Below are 22,881 nucleotides of genomic sequence, written 5' to 3' on the forward strand. Positions count from 1 at the left end.
AAGGTTAGAGGATGCAAGCCAGTATTCTGTCTGTCTTTGCTTATACCACAATCTGGTTCATCAGTTGCCTTCCTGTTCAAGTAGCCTGTCAATACTCAGTCCATTTTTGTTAACTGTTTACTGGAAACTCCTTTTGCTACCAATTGAGCAATATACCAGCATGAGAAAACAAATGTCTTGGAATCATAGAGCCCCTACAATACAGACAGAGGTCACTCGACTCATTGAGTCTGCACCAATCTTCTGAAGAGTACCCCGCCTAAATACATGCCCACATTTACCATGACTAACCCACCAAGCCTTCACATCCTTGGACACTGCCTGGCAATGCCCATGGCCAATCTAACTAACCTGCGCATTTTTGGACTTTGGGAGGAAACCGGAATCCCTGGCAGAAACTTATGCAGACAATGTGCAAACTCCAAGCAGACAGCCTCCCGAGGCTGGAATTGAACCAAATCCTTGGTGCTGTGAGGCCAACTGTGCTAACTGCTAGGCCAACCAAGTGCAGGTACCTTTTGAAGTCTTTCCTAAATTTGTATTTTTGTTCTTCTAACAACACCGCTATCTTATTTAGCTATTGGGAGGATACCGTCTGCAGCAAGCAACTTCACAGCAGTTGTTGGTACTTGTTGACTAGAATGGGAGAGGTATTAATAGACCTGGGAATGTTAGCGATGACTTTTTGGGAGAGAAATAATGGCCAACTGAGAAAAATTAACTGTTGAGATGAGGCATTGGTACGTAAGTGGCACAAGTAGAATATGCTGTAGCTGAGTTACTGACTTTTGTTCCATTGTTACTGACAGCACACTATCATTTATTTCTGATCATCATTTTGATGGTTGTTGACGTTGTGTCCAAAATTTCCAACTATAACTCATATATTACGATGAAGGTTAAGTATTTATGGATGACTTCCAATATGTGACTTCTAAAGCATTTTAAGCTGTTGTGTTTTATAGGAATAACGTGATTTGCAACAAATGTTACGGTGTTTTTATTTCAGTATCAGTATTTCAAAATGAAAGTCATAAATCTCAGACCTTTGGAAAAGCTTTTCTTTTATTCTCCTCTGAGCTTCATGGCTTCTGCTTTTAATATATTTATATTTTATATTTTCTTTAGTCACTGGACTGTTACTTGATCTTTATGCATAAAATTATGGAAAAAGATATGATTACAAAGATGATTTTTTTCCCCAAAGTAGTAAATTTTAATCAAATGTTATCCTTGAAGCTGCTATGAAAATAGAACCAGCTGTAAGTGCTGTTTTTGCCATATTTTTAGAAGAAGTTGCATGATAGTTTCATAACGTCTTATTGTTGCTGATCATGTTTAATTAGCAATGATATAAACTTTTTGAAAATGGATAGAAAATTTGATTGTTCGTCTTCTGTACATTCACAAGAAACAGAAGTAGGTCTAGCTGAATTACCCCTTTAAGTCTACTTCACAATTTAGTATGATAATGGTTGATCTGTTAATGGCCATAAGTCAATTTTTCTTCTTGGTACCCTCACCACAATAATCAGAAAATTTCTCCTCCGTTTCATCCTGATTAGGAGATCTCTTTTTAAACTATATCCTTGAGCTCTCGATTTCCCCAGGAGAGAAACAGCCTCTGAGATGCAATCAGGGACCCTCGGAACCTTATTCCATTATGAGCATCTTTTATTATTCCAGGCCCAAGTTGTACAACTTTTTCTCACAAGAGTACAGTTTCGTCCAAGGAGTCAGCCCAGTGAACCTTTTTCTGAACTAGCTCTAATGCAGGTATATCCCTCCTTTAATAATAAGACCAAGCTGTAGACCTTACTTTAGGTATAATCTCACTAATGCTCTGTCCAATTGTAATAAGACTTCCGAACTTTTATACTCCATCTTTTTCCAATGTTTATTTGCCTGCCTAATTGCTTGTACCTACAAACTACCCTTTTGTGATTTCATGTAGACGAGATGCACCACAGCACTCTGCAGTCTCTCTCCATTTAATGCTGTTGTGGCCAAACTGGGCTACTTCACCTCTTGCATCATGCTTCATTTGTCACATTTTTGCCTTCACCTAGAACATATAAATTCCCATGTTTGTCTAGAGGCTTGGTTCTCCACGAAGAAGGCAATAAATAAACACATAGAATAGTCCCTATATATGCACCACTGCGAAGACCAACTGGAAATGAGGTAACCGATTCCAACAGACCCCTGAGTTTAAATACCAGACCGGAAAACACAACAGCGTTTCATCGGAGACTGCGCTGATGATGTTAGCCTGCAGGGTAATGAAACATCTGCGAACTAACGAAGCAGCTCAACGAGCCAACCAACCAAAGCATCCACAACCCGAGCTACAAATCAACTCAAGAACCTTAGACATTAAGTTGCTTCCTCCATTTATTTCCCTGCTTTACCAATTTTAACAATTGGTATCTTTGGCCCATCACTTTTAATTAGCACAATGAGTTGGCCAATTCAAAATGAAAGAAATATAACAAAAACAGCTGTCATCATCCCCTCAAAAAGACCCAACTCTAACCTCTATCTTTGGATGCTATACTTTCCCTTCATGACTTTGAACACACTGCCATTTCTATAATCTAAATCCTTGTTTCCAGCTCGTCAATCAATTTCTTGCCCTGTCACAGCACTGACCACAGTCACAAATTACATTGCCTTGTTTCACACCTCATTCCCCTCAACTTCTTAGCTTTTTCTTGAGGTCAGTCACACTACCTTCCTCCTGCATTGTCTGCCTCAGGAGCCTTGTCCTTGTTTGGCTCATAGACATCTCCAGCAGTGGCTACTCTTATGCACACTTGTTGTTACCAGTGTATGTTGATGGTACACAACTTTACACGAAACCTGTCCATTCCCTCTGTGTTGTGGGATCACTTTTCGGGCATCCAGTCAATAATAATTTTCAAGTTACTTTGTTTAAGCATCAAAGTATGAAGTCAGCATCTTTCGTCTCCTCCAGCCAAGTCCTGGGGTTAACTCAGCTTGCAGACTTATCATGTATGAATTCGTACTGCCCTTTTTAACCCCAAATCCTATTTATTCAAGACTGCCTAGACCTACCTCTGTAGCACATACAGCTGTCTGTATCGTAACATTTCTTACTGCCAAAAGTCTAATCCATGCTTTTTGTTACCTCCAGTCATGAGAATACCAATGTTCTCTAGGCTGCATTCCAACCTTCAGCCCCCTAAATTTAGATTTAGACTCATTCTCAAATCAACCTCTTCTATCTAATACCAAATCCCACTTAATCATTACCCATCCTCATTTTCGTGTTTAGATCCCTTCATGACCTCAATCACTCATACCCATCCCAACTATCTGCGTAAACTGGCAACAACTGGCTAGGCCCCCTCTCTTTCTTACACCCTTCCACTTTCCTATCTCCGCCTCCTCCTTTAACATCATCCTTAGGAAGCTATCTTTTTCAGTTGGCCTTTTGGCCACTCCTCCTCCATCTCCAATACAACTTCGTGTCCATTATTTTCTAATTAATCTGGGGATTTCCATCAGAACTACCATACAAGTGCAAATTGTTTTTGAGTGGTTCAAAGTTCACTGTGTCCTAAAACAGTCTGGAATTCAGGTGGCCATTAACTTCTTTATGTGCACTTTGTTTTTTGTTACTTTCAAAATGGGAGAAGATGGACACTCCTGTCCAAACTCTTGACAATAAACATTAATTGTCTTGAGTGCAGAGCTCCACACCTGTTCAAGCACATATGCAGAGCTGTTCATTGTTGAAACCAGCAATCTGGCAGTAGAACCTGGATCTGTCAGCTGAAGATTGTTCTTGCATATGTGTCCACTCTGTTGGTTAACTCCAGCCATCACATATACGCAACATGTATGTTTTTCTATGTGCCAGGTTGAAGTTTTTTCCAAAGTTTTTCAGGTTCTCTGTACCTGTATGAACATCCTTGTTTAATTCCACATATCAGGCAGCTGAGAGTTTAATTTGTTTAAGGTGCCAGTATTTTTCAACTTAGTTACTTTTTTATGTGCCTTGTTTAAAAAGCATGTTCGTACTAGGTGCCATGTGCTGTAATTTTTTTTCCTGTGTCCGTACAAGATGAAGTGCTATTGCAGAATCTGGAAAATGGTTTTTTTCAGTGTTTTCAAAGAAGTTTTTTAAAAAGTAATCTTTTCTCAGAAAAGATTTTGATACAAGGGGAAATAATAATTCTTATCCTGATTAAAATTGTACTGACATAACAAATAGCAGCAGGTCAACAAAACCTGTGGAGGATAACAGTAACTCCACGTTCTCTTTTCAGCTCACTTTCCTTGGTATGCGTGGATGCTGTAAATGAGGGAAAATCTGGTCTATTTTTAACAATGAACAGTTTATTCCTTGGCATACTCTGGTCCTGTGGTCTCTGTCGAATGTTTGGTATTTTTTTCCCTCCTTTGAAATCTTTTCAGCGTTTTTTTTGATTGGCTTAGTTGCTGGCACGCCTTGCATATTTCCCCAGCTGGGTTCAAGTGATCCCAATTTTCATTGGTTGCTTTGGCTGTGTGGTTTTAAAAACTATTTGAAAGTGGGTCAGCAGACTGTGGCCAGACGAGGGACAAGAGAAAAACATTAGCAGAGAAGAAAGCTTCTGTCTTCAGTTGAGACTTACAACAAAGAAAACCTCTTGTTAATAGTCTTTGAAAACGTTGTAATTAACCATTGATTAACTCACTGTCTTTGATATTATTCTTTTCAGGGTCGACAAAAACTTGCTAGGTTTAATGCCCGTGAGTTTGCAACCCTGATTATTGACATTCTGAGCGATGCAAAGAGGAGGCAACACGGAAAAACATTAGGCAGTCCAATAGGTAAGTAAGTTTGTAAAAACTTTTATATATTAATCATAAAACCTCATAATTAATTTTGTCAATAATTATATAATGTAACACAAAATATGAATGTTAAAACTTGTTAACGGTGACTTCCAACTTTTCAATTTTGTTCTTTCCAGTTTTGTGGATCAGCTGGCATTAACCGGCTTTAAATATTTTCTCTGACCTAGGATATTTAATGAGTGATGTAATTTGTTCATTATTTCGGCACAATTCCTTAAACATGAAATGTTTGTTCAAGTTGTTTGTTTTTACAGACTGTAGCATAATTAGTTTAAAATCCTTTCTGATACTGTAATATGCTGTAGTGCAGTGAGACACTGATTCACACTCTTACATAGCACTCTTGCAGTCTCCAGAATATTATTAAGGAATGTAATGGGGGGGAGGTATTGACACACTGGTGGATGTGCAACCTTTAAGTGGATGCACTTCTGGTGGTTTCTGCAGTGTTCTCCTCTCGGCCATTAGACCATGTGAACATGTACGTTTTAAATAAAAGTATAATGTTCAGAAATATTTGACTTATTAAACACAAATGAGTCTAAATGAAATTAATTTTGCATATCAATGATAAACTGAGTCTCTATTTTTAGGGGTGTTTACTTGCCCCACACCTCACTCATTTTAGCTGTCTTACAAATGGCTGATACTATGAACAGATCATGTTCTGCATCACAATTAAAATTCTTTTTTAAACAGTTGCCCAGAGACATTTATAAGTAACTCGCCTTCCACACTGATTCATTTGATAATCAGAGCTTAGTGGTATAAACTGAATTGCAAATATGAGCGCCTTTACAAATCTTTGACATTGTATCTAATCAGTTCTTAAAGTCTGTCACCATATTTCCATGCAAATAAAGAACAGCAATTTGAGACCTTAGAAAAAATTCATGATTTTTATTCCACAGGATTATACACCAGTGATCTAGAAGAGTGGCTCACTTTATGGTATTTTTTTTGTATTGCTGTCATGAGATTCTGACCTTTCTAGCTACCCTTACATGTGCATCTATCAGTGCCACTCCATGTCATGATAAAAAACGGGACCCATAACTTATTTCAAGATTTTGCTTGGCACGCCCATCCCACACCCCCATACATCTCACCTGTTCCCTGCCCCTCTGACCCTCTCTCCCAATGACCAACAGTACTCAAGCCATTTTTAATACCTTGGCTGATGATGTACATGAAGAGTGTGTCTTTCTTGAAGAAAAGCTGAACTACAATATGTGTCCTTCAGTGATTTCCATGACTAGTGTGTCACTTAATATTATCAGTATTACAGTTAAGTATAAGCTTAATTAGATAGCATTCGTTGATAGAGCCTAGGCTCCCTAAGAAGCTTACCTGTTAAACCCTTAAAAGTGTGTGACAGAACGCTTTCTATTTGCATAAGTAGGTGCAGTGACAGCATCAAATGTCAGCACCATTCAGGACGTTTAAAATTATTGAATCCCTACAGTGCACAAAGAGGCCATTCAGCCCATCGAGGCTGCACCAAAGAGCATCCCATCCGGACAAACCACTCCCCCTCTACCACCCCCCACCCTACTCTTGTAATCCAGCATTTAATGGCTAATCCACCTAAACTGCATATCTTTGCACTGTGAGGAAGTCAGACCATCCAGAGGAAACTCATGCAGACACAAAGAGAATGTACAAACTCTAAACAGACAGTTACCCAAGGCTGGAATTGAACCCAGGTGCCTGGTGCTGTGAGGCACTACTGCTAACCACTGAGTGACCATCTCCTCCCAACATGGCACGCAGTGTTTGACTAACTTGAATAAAGAGAAATGAAGAAATTCAATTAAGTACTGAGCATAAGTACTTTATATTTAAAATAGCTGTTCCTTCATGCCATCTCAAAACTGGAGTGTGTGAGGATAATTAATCAAAAGCAGTAAATCAGCACTACTGTTTTTGACCAAAGATTGTCAAGATTTGATTGGTTTGTTCAAAACAAGCATAATTTCTCAAAAGCTTTGGTTGCTTCATCACATTGTTAATTCCCTGGATCCTTTCAGAAAGCTACTAACAATTGCTAATGCCCTGTATCCTGTGTACATTTCAGAATGCGTTAAAAATACTTTCCCAAATTTGAGAATTGCTGATGTGTTGCTGCACCTATATGTATCAATTGCTTTGTGGTACATTGACTGAAGTGGTAGTTCAATAGATATTCCCAATCTGTCTGTGGGTAGCATTTGTTCAGCAATTCCTGTCATATAATTTTCTTGATTATTAGCTTAGACGTTTAAATACAAGCAAAGTAAATAAAGCTGTAATTACAAACCTAATCGCCCTTGTTTTCAACCAGAAAATATTGACTATCTTCTGCGGAATCAAAATGATCGCCCTGACAGCGATTTTGGTGATGATCAGCATGATTATGATAGTGTAGCTTCTGATGAGGATACAGACGCTGAGTTACACCGAAACGCATCATCAGGCAGAAACAACCGAGCAAAGGTGAGAACTGAGATCTTCCATTTGGTAACTTGTATGATTTTAAATTGGATAAGTTAATGGAGGAACTGGAGTTTAAAAATTACTTTTTTTCCCTTTTATTTAGTTTCTTCATTGTGAACAGCAGCAATATTTGCCTATCCTCAAGTTGTCTCACTGTTTATTAATTTTCAGAATGATGAACTGGGAACCTGCTTACATTTCATTCCTGTTTCAGCTGTTTATTGCCATGACTAACCTTCCAATCGTTGCTCTTCTCTTGACAACATCAGTAGCTCATATTAAGATCACATGTTGGAGTGCAAACCTACGTCCCTCCACCATGAATTAGCTTTCTGTGTTCTACATTGGTATGTTACCATGTAATACATAAATCAAATTGGATGGTCAGGGGAAAATCAAATAAGTTGATTGAATAGTAAAATGTGTCTTTTGTGTTAGTCAGTGATTTGATTAATTTGCAATCAATTAATTTTGGTAACTCTGTCTTTTCTGTGGAATAACTTTTAATTTATTTTTTGAACAAGGACCTTCATATGGAAGCAACAAATATCTCATTTTGTGCAGATCTAGGTTTAATGTTTAGTTTGTGATAGTGTACAATGTGAAAGTGTTGGAAAAGACTGTAAAATATATTTATATTGGAACTAACCATTGGCAAACTAACGCAATTTTGATTTTATATTGATATAAATTTCAGTTAACATTTTGGGCTTTGCATTCTTCATTTTGAAAATAAGTTAAATTCTTCTGATACATGAGCTGAAAGATTATCTGTTAGATTTAGTATATGTCTTTGCGCAGTTTATTAATTTAATTTTCAAGTTGCAGAGCCTTGATCATTCTTGCCTCATGTGTCATTGGTACACATCTTGCATTGATTTGATGAGTTGTATATCAAAAGATCTGCTAGAAGTTTTAATTTTAAAAAAGGTTGATGTGAATGGTGATTTGTACCAGCCTGTTTTCGTAATATGTAAGAAAACTGCAATGAATTTCTCCGTCCCAGCACAGAATTACATTTTTCTTTTTTGCTGTTTTTTAACCTTTTCTATTTTAAGTTCTGTGCCAGCATTGGAGGTGCAATGTCAGTCTCCCTGTAAAATTGCTGCTCTGTGTTGTAGGTGGAGACAAGTAAGCAAGTTAATGGCTATTTGAGCACTGATGGTGTAACATCTTGTCTCTGGTTGACTCAATTTGAAAAAGCAGTAGTAGTTTGCAAATCTGGATCACCTCTTAAGTGGTTTTCCAAATTCATTTTTGCGTTAAAAGCTTAGAAAAATTTTCCTGGATTGTGGTGCATATATAGAGAGTTCCATTTATTCTACCTGTTTCTATCCTCAATGCTTTTGTGCTCCATTCTTCCCCTCCCCATCAAAATACTGATCTATTGAAATGTGATATTCATAGAAGAGATCAGATATTTAAATGTTGATGGAAATGCCAACTTTTTAAACTGATCCCAGAATGAAGAGTACGTGTGTATTGCAACATATTTCTACGTTGAGTCAAAAATCTTGCGAAACATCAGGAAATAGCATTAAGCTTGCCAGCACAAAGGTCTGTACTTTTGGTATTAACCACACTTTTTTTTTTGAGAAGTGTCATTTTTTTGTAGTCTGGTGTGCAGCCAATGTCTAAATTGGAGATTAAGAAACTGATGCGAAACAGTCCTGCTTTTCATTGTTCCTATATTGATCATGATTGCAAGTGCTTTGTATTTGCTCCATTCCATTGTTTAGTATATTACATATTCTAGCTGCTAGGTACTAAACAGGATATGTCTCACAAGCTTCATGTCAGGCTATCTAGGTGCAGTCACTACATTTCTGTCGTAATGCGTACGCATATTTGTGCATTCCCTGTTCCTATTCTCTTTGAAGAAAATCTAACAGCAGCCTTTAAATTACTTATGTGCTTTGTAGGCTTTTGTGCACTTATAGCTGGATTGCAGTTGTCATCCAAATTCTCAGTGCATTCTTTTTCTTGGAAAAGGGAGAGCTCCTATCCTAATTATATGTTTAGCACATTTCCCAGAAGCAGAGTTCTGATGTGTTATATTGCCTGATCATTCATTCAAGTATTTTAGGTGCAGGCTTGTGTTATGGACCAGACCAAATGCCCTTCAAATATATCAAGGAGATAGCCTAGACCCTAATTTTTCTTATATAAAAGCAAGTGTAAGGTGCTGTGTTCTAGATGTAATTCAGTTGGTTACACCACTCTGCTTTAAGCAAAGCAAACTTTATTTGAACATAAAACGATGTTGTGCTGAATTTTTACCCAAAATCTAAGGTCTATCTAACCTCACCCCTACCTTATACGATCATCCCTATGCCTATCTAACAGCTGCTTAAATGCCCCAAATGAGGCCGACTCCACTACCCGCTCTGGCAACGCATTCCACACCCCTACCTCTAATGTCTCCCTTCTATCTTCCTCCACTTAGTTTAAAACTATCCCCCTTGTAATAACTACTTCCATCCTAGGAAAAAGTCTCTGGCTAGCCACTCTATCTATACCTCTGATCATTTTGTATACTTCTATTAAGTCACCTCTCATCCTTAGTCATTCTAAAGAGAAAAGCCCTAGCGCTCTCAACCTTTTGTCATAAGACCTTCCCTCCATTCCAGGCAACACCCTGGTAAATCTCCTCAGCACCTTTTCTAACGCTTCCACATCTTTCGTGTAATGAGGTGACCAGAAGTGGACACAATACTCCAGATGGCGCAGCCAGCATTTTGTATAGCTGGAGCATAACTTCACGGCTCTTGAACTTGATCCCTCTATTAATGAAAGCTAACACACCATACGCCTTGTTAACAACTCTATCCACCTGGGTGGCAGCTTTTAGCGAACTGTGAGCATGAACTCTGAGATCCCTCTGCTCCTCCACACTACCAAGAATCTTTCTGTTAACTCTGTATTCTCCTTTCAGGTTTGTCCTTCCAAAATGAACCACCTCTCGGTTTTCAGGGTTAAACTCCATCTGCCACTTCTCAGCCCAGCTCTGCATCCTATCAATGTCCTTTTATAACCTGGGACAGCCGTCTGCACTAACCACAACTCGACCCACCTTTGTATCATGCGCGAACTTACTAATCCACCCTTCCACTCCTACATCCAAATCATTTACAAAAATCACAAATAGAAGAGAACCCAGAACAGATCCTTGTGGTACATCACTCGTGATTGAGCACCATGTTGACTATTTTCTGTCCATATTTTCCATGATGATTATAAAAGTAACAGGGTTATGAGCACTACCGCCAAAATGCTCTCCTACCAACACGTCTGACACTTGGCCTGGTTCATTGCCAAGCCCCTAATGCAAAGTAGCCTCTCCTCCTGTTGGTCTATCTACACACTGTGTCAGAAATCCTTCCTGAACACACTGGACAAAATCCGTTCCATCTAAACTCTTACACTAAAAAGTTTCCAATCAACATTTGGAAAGTTGAAGTTATTCTTACCGTACAGTTAAAATACAAATAAAAGAGGAATTGGTCTAACTTTATCTCTGTTGGAAAACTTAACAGAATAATAGTTGATTTAACAACTAAACAGCAACTGTTTCATTACAGTAACATCCTATAAATACACACCTTGGGCAAAAGCAAGTTGAGTAAAATAGATTGTTTTCCATGCAATGGTTCTCTCGTCCAAGATGAAAGAACATTAAGAAAATTCTGGCAGAGGTAAAGAGAGAACTCCCAAGTGTTTTGCTGTGGAAGGGAGAGATGTATGGCAGTTTCAAAACACCAGCAACTGCTGAAAGCCAAACTAAAACCCTGGTTCTATGGGAGTCTGATTCCACCCATTCATGCTGCTCCTGTTCCAGAAAAAACCAAAGCCTTACAAGCTGTTTACTTTATTGGCTTGGAGCAGACCACTTGGTGCCTCAGTCTCCAATTCTCCATTTTAAAAAAAAAGGATGCAATTCCCTTAAAGCCATTGTATTGTCACGTTCAACAAGAAGCATGTAGGAGGAGGCTTTCAAAAAATATGTTGTAATATGTAGGATCAATTCCATATGCAATCAACTATAGCTAATTCTATTTATGGAATGTCAACGAGGTGGCTTTTTGGAGCAGCTTCTGGTGGAGCACACTAGAGAACAGGCAATACTGGATTTAGTGTTGTGCAGTGAGGCAGACTTCACAAGGGAGCTAATTAAGGTGAAGGAGCCCTGAGGAGGCAGTGATCAAAATATGAGTGAATTTACTGTGCAGTTTGAGAGGGAGAAGATAGAATCAGAGGTAATGGTATTATAGCTGAATAGAGGTAACTACCAAGGCTTGAGGGAAGAACTGGGCAGAATTGACTGGGAGGGGCATCTAGCAGGAAAGACACTAGAACAGCTCCCTAAGATGCTGCTTGGCCTGCTGTGTTCATGCAGCTCCTTGCCTTGTTTATCTAGAATTCTCCAGCATCTGCAGTTCCTCTTATCTCCGAGGAAAAAGAAGCATGGTACAGGGACAGTGAAGCAACCATGGCAGACTAGGAAAGTCAGGGATAGTATAAAATCAAAAAAGAAAGCATATAATATGGCAAAGGGCAGTGGGAAACCAGAGGATTGGGAAGCTTACAATGACCAACAGAGGGTAATAAAATAAAAATAAGGAGGCAGAAGATTAATATGAGGATAACCTAACCAGTAATATAAAGAAAGACTGTTAGAGTTTCTTTAGATATATAATGGTCAAAAGAGAGGCAGAAGTGGACATTGGACTGCTGGTAAATGATACCGGAGAGATGATAGTGGAGAAACAAGGAAATGGCTGAGGAGCTGCATGATTACTTTGCTTCAGTCTTCACAGTGGAAAAACTTGGGTGATATCCTAAAAATTCAAGGGTCAGGGGGCAAAGCTAAGTATGGTGGCTGTCACCAAGGAGAAGGTGCTAGAAAAGCTGAATGGCCTGAAGGTGGATACATTACCAAGGCCAGATTGACTACACCCCAGAGTTCTTAAGGAGATAGCCGAAGAGATAGTGGAAGCATTAGTGGTGATCTTTCAAGAATCACTAGAGGCAGGGAGAGTCCCAGAGGACTGGAAAATTGCTAATGTGACACACCTGTTTAAAAAGGAGTCGGGCAAAAGACTGAAAATTACAGGCTGATTAGGCGTATGTAAGATTTTAGAATCCATTATGAAGGATGAAATTTCTGAATACTTGGAACTGCTTGGTAAGATGGGGTAAAGTTAGCATGGCTTCATCAAGGGGAGGTCATGCCTGACAAATCTGTTAGAATTCTTTGAGGAAGTAACGAGCAGGTTAGACCAACGAGAGCTGAATGGGTGTTATCTACCTGGATTTCCAGAAGGTCTTTGACAAGGTGCCATACAGGAGGCTGCTGAATAAGATAAGGGCCCATGGTGTTAGAGGCAAGATTCTAGCATTGATAGAGTGGGGTTAAAAGGGTCTTTCTCGGGATGGCACCTGGTGACAAGTGGTATTCCACAAGGGTCAATATTTGGGCCACAACTTTTCACTTATACATTAATGATCTAGATGAAGGGAGCAAAGACATTCTGGCTAAGTTTGTACATGATACAAAAGCAGGTAGAGAGACAGATAGTATTGAGGATGTGGCGAGGCTGCAGAATGATTTGGACAGGTTAGGAGAGTGGGCAAAGAAGTGGTAGATGGAGTACAATGTGGGAAAGTGTGAGGTCATGCACTTTGGTAAGAAGAATAGAATCATGGGCTATCTTCTAAATGGGGAGAAATTTCAGCAGTCTGAAGTGCACAAAGACTTGGGAGTTCTAGTCCAGGATTCTCTCAAGGTAAACTTGCTAGTTGAGTCAGTAGTTAGGAAGGCATGTGCAACTTTGGCATGTACTTTGAGAGGACTTGAATATAAAAGCAAGGATGTACTTCTGAGGCTGTAAGGCTCTGGGCAGGCCACATTTGGAGTATTGTGCGCAGTTTTGGGCCCCCTATCTCAGGAAAAATGCACTGACCCTGGAGTGGGTCTGGAGGCGGTTCACGAGGATGGTCCTTGGAATGAAAAGCTTAACATATGAGGAATATTTGAGGACCCAGGGTCTATGTTCGATGGAGTTTAGAAGGATGAGGGGGAGTCTAATTGAAACTTACAGAATACTGAATGGTCTGGACGGAGTGGATGTTGGGAAGATGCTTCCATGAAGAGGGGAGACTAGGGCCTGAGGGCACAGCCTTACAGTAAACGGAAGACCTTTTAGATCGGAGATAAGTGGAAACTTCTTCAGCCGGAGAGTAGTGAAACTAAGGAATTCGTTGCCTCAAAAGGCTGTGGAGGCCAGGTCATTGAGTTTGTTTAAGACGGAGATAGGTTTTTGATTGTCAAGGGGATCAAGGCTTACAGGGAGAAAGCAGGAGATTGGGGTTGAGAAACTTATCAGCCATGATTGAATGATGGAATAGAGTCTAGGCTGAATGGCTTAATTTCTGCTTCTGTGCCTTATTGTCTCATAGCGTTATGTTTCAATCGCAAGTAGGAATGTACCTTGTTTTTTGTACATACCTTTTTTATTGCTCAAGAACAATGGTAGTCAAACCTCGGTGCTTCCTTCAGGTGCCACCAGTTACCCATATGCCCATATTAGCGCAAGTTTATTATTTTTTTCCCCTCCTTTAATTCCCAAGTGTTCTACAAAACATACAAATTAAATTAGACATGTACAGCTTTAACAATGCATGGTATAAATATCTTACTTGTCTTTTATGTGGTGTATGAGCTTGTTTGTTCAAGCATAGGCGTATGATGTTTGCAGTGACTGCATTCTAAACAAAGGCACTGATAATACTTTGTCTTCATTCCAGTGATTGGTGATGGTCTACCTAAACATTAGTTTGTTGTAGCAAAGGCTAGCAAAACTTTGACAGCCTCTCAAACAATCACTAACTCTCCTCGAAATCCACAAATAATCAGCTCCCTGACCCCTCCAATCAGACACACTGTCTAGAATTGTGCATGTGGTCCACATGAGGCAGTTAGTTACTGGGTCTCTTGAAAGCACCATATGAGTAGGTAACTTCAAAAATATCATTGCTAGTCTCTCTTCATGTTCTCTTTTATCTCTACAGCTTAACTACTCAAATGTGAGGCGCACGATCCGCATCTGGATTGTAAACTGTTAAACATGGACAGTTTGCAGACAATTGAAAAAGAAAACCGGGTCAGGAATTTACACCCACAGCACACAGCTGCCTTGGAATACCCCTAAAACACACAGTTCCCTCGAATGAAATGTAAACAATTCTGTGACTGAAGTTTAGAGAGATGCCTCAACGTGTTTTCTTGAGCTAAGAGGGAGCTAGAAAGGAAAGGCTCAGCAGAAGAGAATGTCGGCAGCCAGTTAAAAAAAAGGGATGTGTATTAGGATAGCAGGTTTACTCCCACTCACCCGAATGTATATATGCCTGCATAAGCAATGATCCAGTTATTTTTAGAACTGGTTTCAATGACGTTAAAATCCCTGAGTTTCTAAGCATTGTTGCTGTTCAGTGTTGTTAACAAAAAATTCTTTTTAATTTTAAGAGCATGGATTCGTCTGATTTATCAGATGGCCCCATAACACTGCAGGAGTATTTGGAGGTGAAGAAAGCTTTGGCTGCTTCGGAGGCCAAGGTTCAGCAGCTAATGAAAGTAAACAACAATCTAAGTGAGGAACTGCGCAGACTTCAAATGCAGGTGAGTAATGCAAATGATTCTGGTCACTAAATGTGTGGTTCACTTTTGTTGATTTAAGAGTAAATAGCGCAGGATTTTAAAAAACATTTCTTTTTTTTTGGTTTTGTTTGCACAAATATAAAGGATTAATGCTGCTGTTTTTGCTTCTGGATGTATTGAAGAGCCAGTTAGTTTTGTGATAGTGCCATTAAATCATTTATGATGACGTTAAACAGAAAACTGAATAAAAACAGGATTCAAGCCTGTGGCAGATTGATTACATCAAGAATTGATAAGTTAATATTTTGTCTATCTTCTACAGATTACACACAAAATGTGGATCTTTCTGTCAGTTTAATTTGATAAATCAGCTTTTGTAGAGATCACTGTTATGAGTGCAACTTTTTCTACAGTAATTCTATAGAAAGTCTATTGTGTGTATCAGTAGTTTCACTTGTACTTGCGGTGGAAAAGGCTCGTCTGCAATGCCTTGTGTCTTGATTATCAGAACTTAATATAGCACTCAAGTTGGAGCCTGACCAATAGTTTGATCCTGATTTCACCTGACTAGCAACTAATTGCTTTTGTTGTTACATTTGGCTATCTACCATGCTATTACTGCTTTCCATTGTGTAGAAATATTCAGCTGTCATTCCACTTAATTTTTCTGTTCCAGTGTCATGCAGAGAGTGTTTGTGTTTGCATTGATTATTGTCCCATTCTATGTGTCGTATACTTAATTTTTTGCCTAACTTACTTGTCCATGTTGCTTCCTCCAATTAGATTGTTCTTCCCAGTTTGATATTAAGTTCAAATAAATAAGATCACTGGGTGTCTCCCTCCAGTGTTGAGGTTGCTACAATATGTGCTGTTTCTCTGGATAATGTAACTCAAATTCCTTGCACCCTCCACCCCAGATGCATTCTGCATCTGAGTCACAATATGGGCTGTATGTAAGCATCTGAGTGCTGCTGGCTCTAAAACCATTGAGCAGTTAAGTTCACTGTATACTCTATGCAGCAAGTCAGTAGACTAACTGCAGTTCTCGCCATGTTTCAGAGTTGATAATCAAAAGATAAAACTGCTTCCGTCCCTTTGAACATGAACATAAGTTGCTCATCTACTGCTAGCACTTGAAAATCATTCTTGCGCCTTCAAGCTCATCCCTCTGAATTTTCCCACTTTTGACTGTCTTTCTTTCTATCTCTGCCCTGACCTTCCTACAATGTCCCATTAATACCAGATGTATTGATTTTCTTGCCATCTTGCAATATCAGCTACTTGCATGCGAGCCTGTTAAGTTTGAAGCCAATGCATGCTGCTAGCCCTTTGCATGTCTTCCTGTTGACATCATTTGCTCCATTTTGGTTCTGTAACTTTCACACTGTTTAATGTTGACTGGAAGTGCTTCATGTGAAATTGAAGCAGCTATTACTTGGCTAGCAAAGTTGAGCCTTTTCCAGCTGCCATAGTTTGCCTAACATTAAGGAAGTTCAAAGCATTATAAAGTTTAAGCAATTAGAGCCCGTGCTGTTGGTTTAGTATACAGACTCAAATTCAAAGCAATGTTCATCAACTTATTGTCATTCATAATCAAGCATGAAGAATTTGACTACTTGTTTTCCTGGGTATTAGTACAAAACCTTAGTTGCCTTTAATAAAGTAATTCTTTCTATGTACAACTATCCAAATGGGTCTAAGCTGTTAAGATTTAACTTTGCCAGTGGTGAAACTTTATGTGGAAAAAAGAAATAATGGGAACTGCAAATGCTGGAGAATCCGAGGTAACAAAGTGTGGAGCTGGATGAACACAGCAGGCCAAGCAGCATCTTAGGAGCTCAAAAGCTGACATTTTGGCCTTAGACCCTTCATCCCTTTTCTGATGAAGAGTCTAGGCCCAAAACATCAGCTTTTGTGCTCCTAAGATGCTGCTTGGCCTGCTGTGTTCATCCAGCTCCACACTTTGTTATCTCTTAATGTGGAAAAAACTTTGGTTTCAAAATCTTGCCATCACTGGCAAAAAAAAGTACAAATTTAATGTACATGAGAATATTGCATTTGCACTGATGTCATTCTTAGTTTTTGTACTTTCGTCAACTTTGCAACTTCTTTGCAGCATTTCTTAAAAGCCGAGCTGCTACATACATAACAAACATCCAATGACAATTGCAATTCACCAAGACTTCCTTAGACCTTCCAAATCACCAACGCACAGAAGGAAAAGGGCCTGGGAATATGTCCCCCTGCAGATTCCCATCCAGACCACTTGCCATTCTGACTTAGAAATATATCATCGTTCTTTCAGTGTCACAAGGTTAAAATCCTGGAACTCCCTCCCTAATGGCGTTGTGAGTACTGCAATGGACTGCATTGGTTCAAAAAAGCAGCTTGACACATTTTCTCAATGACGCCTAGGTATGGGTAATAAATATTGGCCCAGCCAATGAGGCCCACATCCTGTAAATGATTTAAAGTTTAATTAAAGGAATAGAAGCATCGTGGAAATGACCACACAGAGGATGTGCCTTCAATTAGTTTATAGGGCAGCAATGGTTTTGTCAAATGTGAGGAGCTTTAAACTTTCCATTCTCATTAATTGGAGAAAATCAGTTATAAATTTTGTTCAAGGTTTAATTTTGCAATGCAACAGCCATTGTGGAAAACTAGCCAGTTTTCATATAAAAGTCCAGTAAGCCATTATTTTCAGTGCATGCTCTCAACTTAAGAAAATCTGTTTTGTGTATACATTTTGATTTAGTTAACGGTGCTTTTAGCACTTTTGCTAAATTCACTTGGTTGATGTGAATAAAATTTGTTAAAACAATCCCCTTCTTGCATTCCTGCAACACATACTACTTTCTCCAGTTTACTGTGATACTGAAATGACACTATACAAGTGACAGAGGGTATCCTTAAAGTCATGACAGGCTGAAGTGCAAAGTGTTCTCTACAAGAAAAAAATTCTACCATGAAAACAACCTGGTCTTGTACCATAAATTTTGTTCCTGGCATAATGCTGCAAATAGATATAGGATAGTTGCCAGTAGTTTGGATTTTTGAGAGGTTAATTATTTCCAGCTAATGGTCTGGAAGCAGCACAGTGCTGCTGATCTCACAGCTGCATCCTGGAATAGATTTTTGAGATGATACGTAAAGGCCTGTTTAACTCAGTTGACTGGATAGCTAGCATGTGATTCAGAATAATGCTACAACACACGTTAAATTCCTGTTCCAGTTGAGGTACTCTTGGGACCTGCCCCTCACCCTGCTTCTAAGAATGGAAGACAATGGCAAAACCAAGTCACAAAAAAAACCTGGCAAGATGAACAGCTGAGGGCGAGGTGTTGGCAGACAACGAGTCGTACTTTTAAAAGAATAGACAGTAATGAATATGATAAAATGTCATATTGCAGTTTTTATAAAAATGATATTACCCTTAAAGGAGTATTTTTGAGTTCATCTCAGGAATTTTTTTTAAGTGAGCTTAATCAGTGTAACAAAAGCAATTGTTTCACTGTAGTACGTCGCCCACCAGTTAACGTACCACATTTTTAATATTCTTCACGTTTTTCACATGACTAAGTTCATAAACATGACGTAGCAGAAGAATACAAAAGCAAGAAAGTTATGGTGAATCTTTATAAAACACTTGGTCACCCTCAAGTATCACGTCCAATTTTGGGCAACATGTTTTAGAAAGGACCAGGAAACATTGGTGTAGGTACACAAAAGCTAATGAGAATGATTCTGGGAATGAAAGCTTTTAGTTAGCTTGTTAGATGGGCATAGTTGGGTCTGTTATCCTTAGAGGTGAGGAAGTTGAAATGAAATTTGACAAATTAGGTCATGAGAGGTCTGGACAAATTAGATGGGGAGAAAATTTTGAGAACCAATTTCAAGTGATTGACAAAAGAATTGAAGGTGATGTGAGGAAAAACTTTTTTTGTGCAGTGAGTGGTTAGTGTCTGGATTGCATTGCTTGACAGTGGTGGAAGAGGGAGTAAGACGATTGTGTAAAGGGAAAACCATTTTTGGGAAAAGACTGGTGAGCGGAGTCGGCTGAGTAGTTATTGCAGAAATTTGTACGAACGTGATCTCAGTGGCCTCCTGCACTGTGACCGTTCTGCAATTCTGTATGTGCCATCAATATTGGTCATATTTAGTTTTGGTCGCAGTATTTTTACAATATCTGTTCAATTGCACTTAACCTTTATTCAAAATAATGTATAACAAATTTATAAATCATTTCTCAAATGCAGTGTTCACTTTGGAGAATTTGGTTGCCAAACTCCTAAAGCTTTGGGTAAATTAAAATTTGGGTCAGATGCAATAAAGTACTTGACTTATCCCATGAGCCAACCTAAAAGATTCTTTAGACAAGAACATTAATACTGCGTATGTTGGTAACTTGGAACTGAATTTGCCCTAATTGCACACTAAATTACTTCTGATCAATTAATTTTTGTATAACATTGCAGTTTTGAGCATCACTAGAGTGTATGCAAATAAGGTACACCATGGACATCAAACTGAAATGTGAATATTCCAGCAGTTAGTCTTTATAAATAGACTTAATAAATTAACTAGTTATTAAGCAGATTTAATGCCTATTTATTTTTACTATTTCATTTCTGTTTTAATGCACAACCTTTCTTCTAGCATTCTAGTTTTCTTTTAGTTATTTTGGGGCCTGGGACTAAGATCATTGCTTTTTCAGAACTAGAATCAAATGGCATTCTTCTAAGTTTTAAATAAAATGACTTTCTCCATACTTAGTAGTGACTAATTTAGTTTTATCCCTTGCCTATCTTGATCACCTGTTCTTGTGACATGATCAAATTGCTTGTATTTCATGTTGAAAATTGAGAATATAAATGTGTCCCTTTTAACAATTTTGCTTTACAGTATTTGATGCTTCGCAAACTTCCTTCAGATGGGAACAGGCAATGCAGCTGATTTGGCCTATTGCACTGGACAGAAAAAAATTGGTTATGATGAAATGCTTGTGCAGGACCATGGGAATATTTAGTAGTCTTTGATTGCTGAAGATGTAAATATGATATGAAATATAAAATTATTTCATCACATCCAAAGTCCACAATCCTAGTTCTGTACATGTTCCTACACTGTATGTTGCTCACGCTAATTTTAATAAAACAAATGTTTAATTTGTGCATGAAGGTGGGTCCATACTCAACATTGCATTATTGTTTTAAGGTGTTATGGATCCATTTTTGATTGCATTTTAGATTAACAAACTGCAGACAGAAAATGCACAAATGAAACAACAAACACCTAGTTTGCATCCGTCACCAACTACCAGTGACCGGCAGGACCTTGGTCCCCATGCAAGCACAAGTAGACGTGATCGGCAAGCCGTATCCATGTATGAAACCAGATCTGGACAGAAATCCTTTGGCCAAACTACTGATGACATTGCTACAAGACTTCAGTCTTTGGATTGCAATGTGAGTTAATGCTTTACAATACAGAATTCACTTCAAAGTGTCTTCGTACTTTTTTTCAGCATGTTGAACTGCTCGATCCACACGAAAACACTATAATATCTGTTTGGTCTAGGCACCATAAACGGTAGTGCAGTAACTCTATCTCATTTTTATGACTCCAAATTCTGACAGGAAAGGTTTTTTTATTTTCATTAACAGATATTTTACCCTCTAACCCGAACTGCAGTACAGATTTCTGATTATAATTTGTAGGTGAACTGCTTTATGTACAGGTGAGCTATTGGACAATTCATGCTCAGCATTTAAGTCTGTATAACACTTTTATTTATGTGATTAAGTGGCCGTAGCTAATATACACGTGGGAATTGTAAACCATTCCATCAGGAAAGAGGTTTGCAGCATTGAAGAACTAAACTTACAGTTGTTGCAAGCACCCCTACTCTTGGCCCTAGTTTTTGTGCTCATTTTATGAACAAAATACTTCCTTATTTTGGCATTCCTGTGTTATAGTCTGTAAAATCAAGATATGATCCATGCAACTATCAGGTTTATGCAGTGTGTTCAAGTACAATTAAATTTTTGTTTCACTTCTGTTTTCTTGTTAGAAACCACTGTATCTAGATCCATTTAACTGAATTTAACTATCTAGTGTTGGCTCGTTTAATTAAATTGAATTCTGTAGTTAAGCTCTCTTTCAGTTAAGGAAATCTCATTATAACTTCTTTTAATTCCTAACATTGGTTTGACCAAAAGTGTTTGAAACAGTTATCATGAAAGTTGCTGTCTAAAGTCCTTGAATTGGCTCTCACCAGCTTTGGCTAGGGAAAAATAAATGTTTTAAATTTTGAAAGTGAACAAAAGTCCAAATCCCGTTAGGCTTCACTAATTATCTCAACGGATTTAGAAATCTACATTATGGCTATACTCGATCTAGTAACTAGAACAAAAGCTATGGAGTCCATTGGAAATATACTGATAATTAGCAGATCAGAGTCAGTCACTTCTACAGTTGATGCAGTTAGAAAACAAAATTTGTAACAAATTAATTGCTTTGGAGACATAAATATCTGAAGATGTGCATTTTAAAATTTGAATCAAATTGTATTGTCTTTAAGATGTTTGAAATCATGAATTTTAGATTTGCATGTACTCGTTAGCGATATGCCAAAAATTTCAAGTAGTTCAAACAATTTTTCTAAAAGCATTTTCATCTGATAATTGCTAATAACTCAAAACATCTACAAAAGTGATCAGCTTAATTAAACAGATCATGACAACATAATTAAGTGAATTAATCATGCGTATTCACTGTCATTTTTGAGAAAAGTTAAGAGAGAGGTCACATTGATTCATCGCAAAAGTTTTGTGTGAATGTTGCCTCATTTGTGCTGTTTTGTTTCAGAAGTTCAGTATGCATGTTTCATTAACAGAATTCATAATCTACTAGTAGATCTGACTTAAGATGACTGCTTTTATTTGACTTCTTCCGCATGAGATTGTTTAACCATTATTTATCTACATAATGCAAGTTGGCTTTAACAAGTTACATGCATGGTTTATTTTTTAAAAGTTCATTAATGTCAGTGTGCATGCCATTGTTTACACTGTCCCTTCCATGTTACAGATTCGCAGGGGTGTCTCCGTGACCTCTGTACCCTTTCCCTTCTCTCCGCTGCATTCCTGTTCTCAGGACTGCGGCAGATCCGTGGTTAAGTACCATCTCAGTTGGGCTCAAGTAAGAAGGGGCAGAAAGGATACCAGCAAGTGTTCTAGGAATATCCATGCCTTTTGCATGGATTTTGCTCTGACTATAATCTCTGCTTTTCTTTTCACTTCAAAAATGGGGAGGTTATTTTTTGGAATGCTGAGTTGAACATATCAAAAAAAGGCCTTTCAAACAATATTTTTCTTGAATTTTGGAACAAACTGCATAATTGAAAGTGCAACGGCACATTGTAAATAAGTTTCAATGCAATGTTGACAAATTCATGAATATAAATATGCTCTATTTTTGTTACACCGTGGTTGTAATTTTAAATTTACCTCAGAAGCATTAGCACAGTAGGAGCAATTTGACCTGTCATGCAGTGCAAGCTTTCTCATGGAATAACCACCAATGGAAATCCACCATTTTCGAACTTCCAGTGGGTTATAATGGAACTTATACAGTCAGTAATTTGATACAGAAGAAAATCATGTTGTCAAGTTGACCTGCATGTAATGTAAATTGGCAACTTTGCATGAAATCAGATTCATTCATGGTAGAGTTGAATATAAGCTTGGTAATTTGAAAAGTACTTTTCACGTCACTGAAACTGGCTGCAAAAATTCTGTTGTAAACTATTTGTTAATACAATGTATATTAAAAAAGAAAATTAGCTGTTAGTGACTTACTTTCTGAGAGATGTTCAC

At 38.3% G+C, this 22,881-nt stretch overlaps 1 protein-coding gene across 11 annotated transcripts in view; it reads left to right on the top strand.

Moving 5' to 3' along the window:
- The window catches only part of git1 (G protein-coupled receptor kinase interacting ArfGAP 1), a 167,804-nt gene that overhangs the window by 129,176 nt on the left and 15,747 nt on the right, over positions 1-22,881 (top strand). For 9 of the 11 annotated variants that reach the window (XM_048557558.2, XM_048557551.2, XM_048557552.2 and 6 more), the window contains 5 exons: positions 4,731-4,842; positions 7,193-7,344; positions 14,870-15,022; positions 20,251-20,469; positions 22,094-22,204. In XM_048557558.2, the coding sequence (XP_048413515.1) occupies positions 4,731-4,842; positions 7,193-7,344; positions 14,870-15,022; positions 20,251-20,469; positions 22,094-22,204 (747 nt within the window). The remainder of the gene's footprint in view (positions 1-4,730; positions 4,843-7,192; positions 7,345-14,869; positions 15,023-20,250; positions 20,470-22,093; positions 22,205-22,881) is intronic. The other 2 variants (XM_048557556.2, XM_048557557.2) reach the window with 2 other exon arrangements.

This window comes from Stegostoma tigrinum, chromosome 27, assembly GCF_030684315.1.
Source record: "Stegostoma tigrinum isolate sSteTig4 chromosome 27, sSteTig4.hap1, whole genome shotgun sequence".
Classification (NCBI taxonomy): Eukaryota; Metazoa; Chordata; class Chondrichthyes; order Orectolobiformes; family Stegostomatidae; genus Stegostoma; species Stegostoma tigrinum.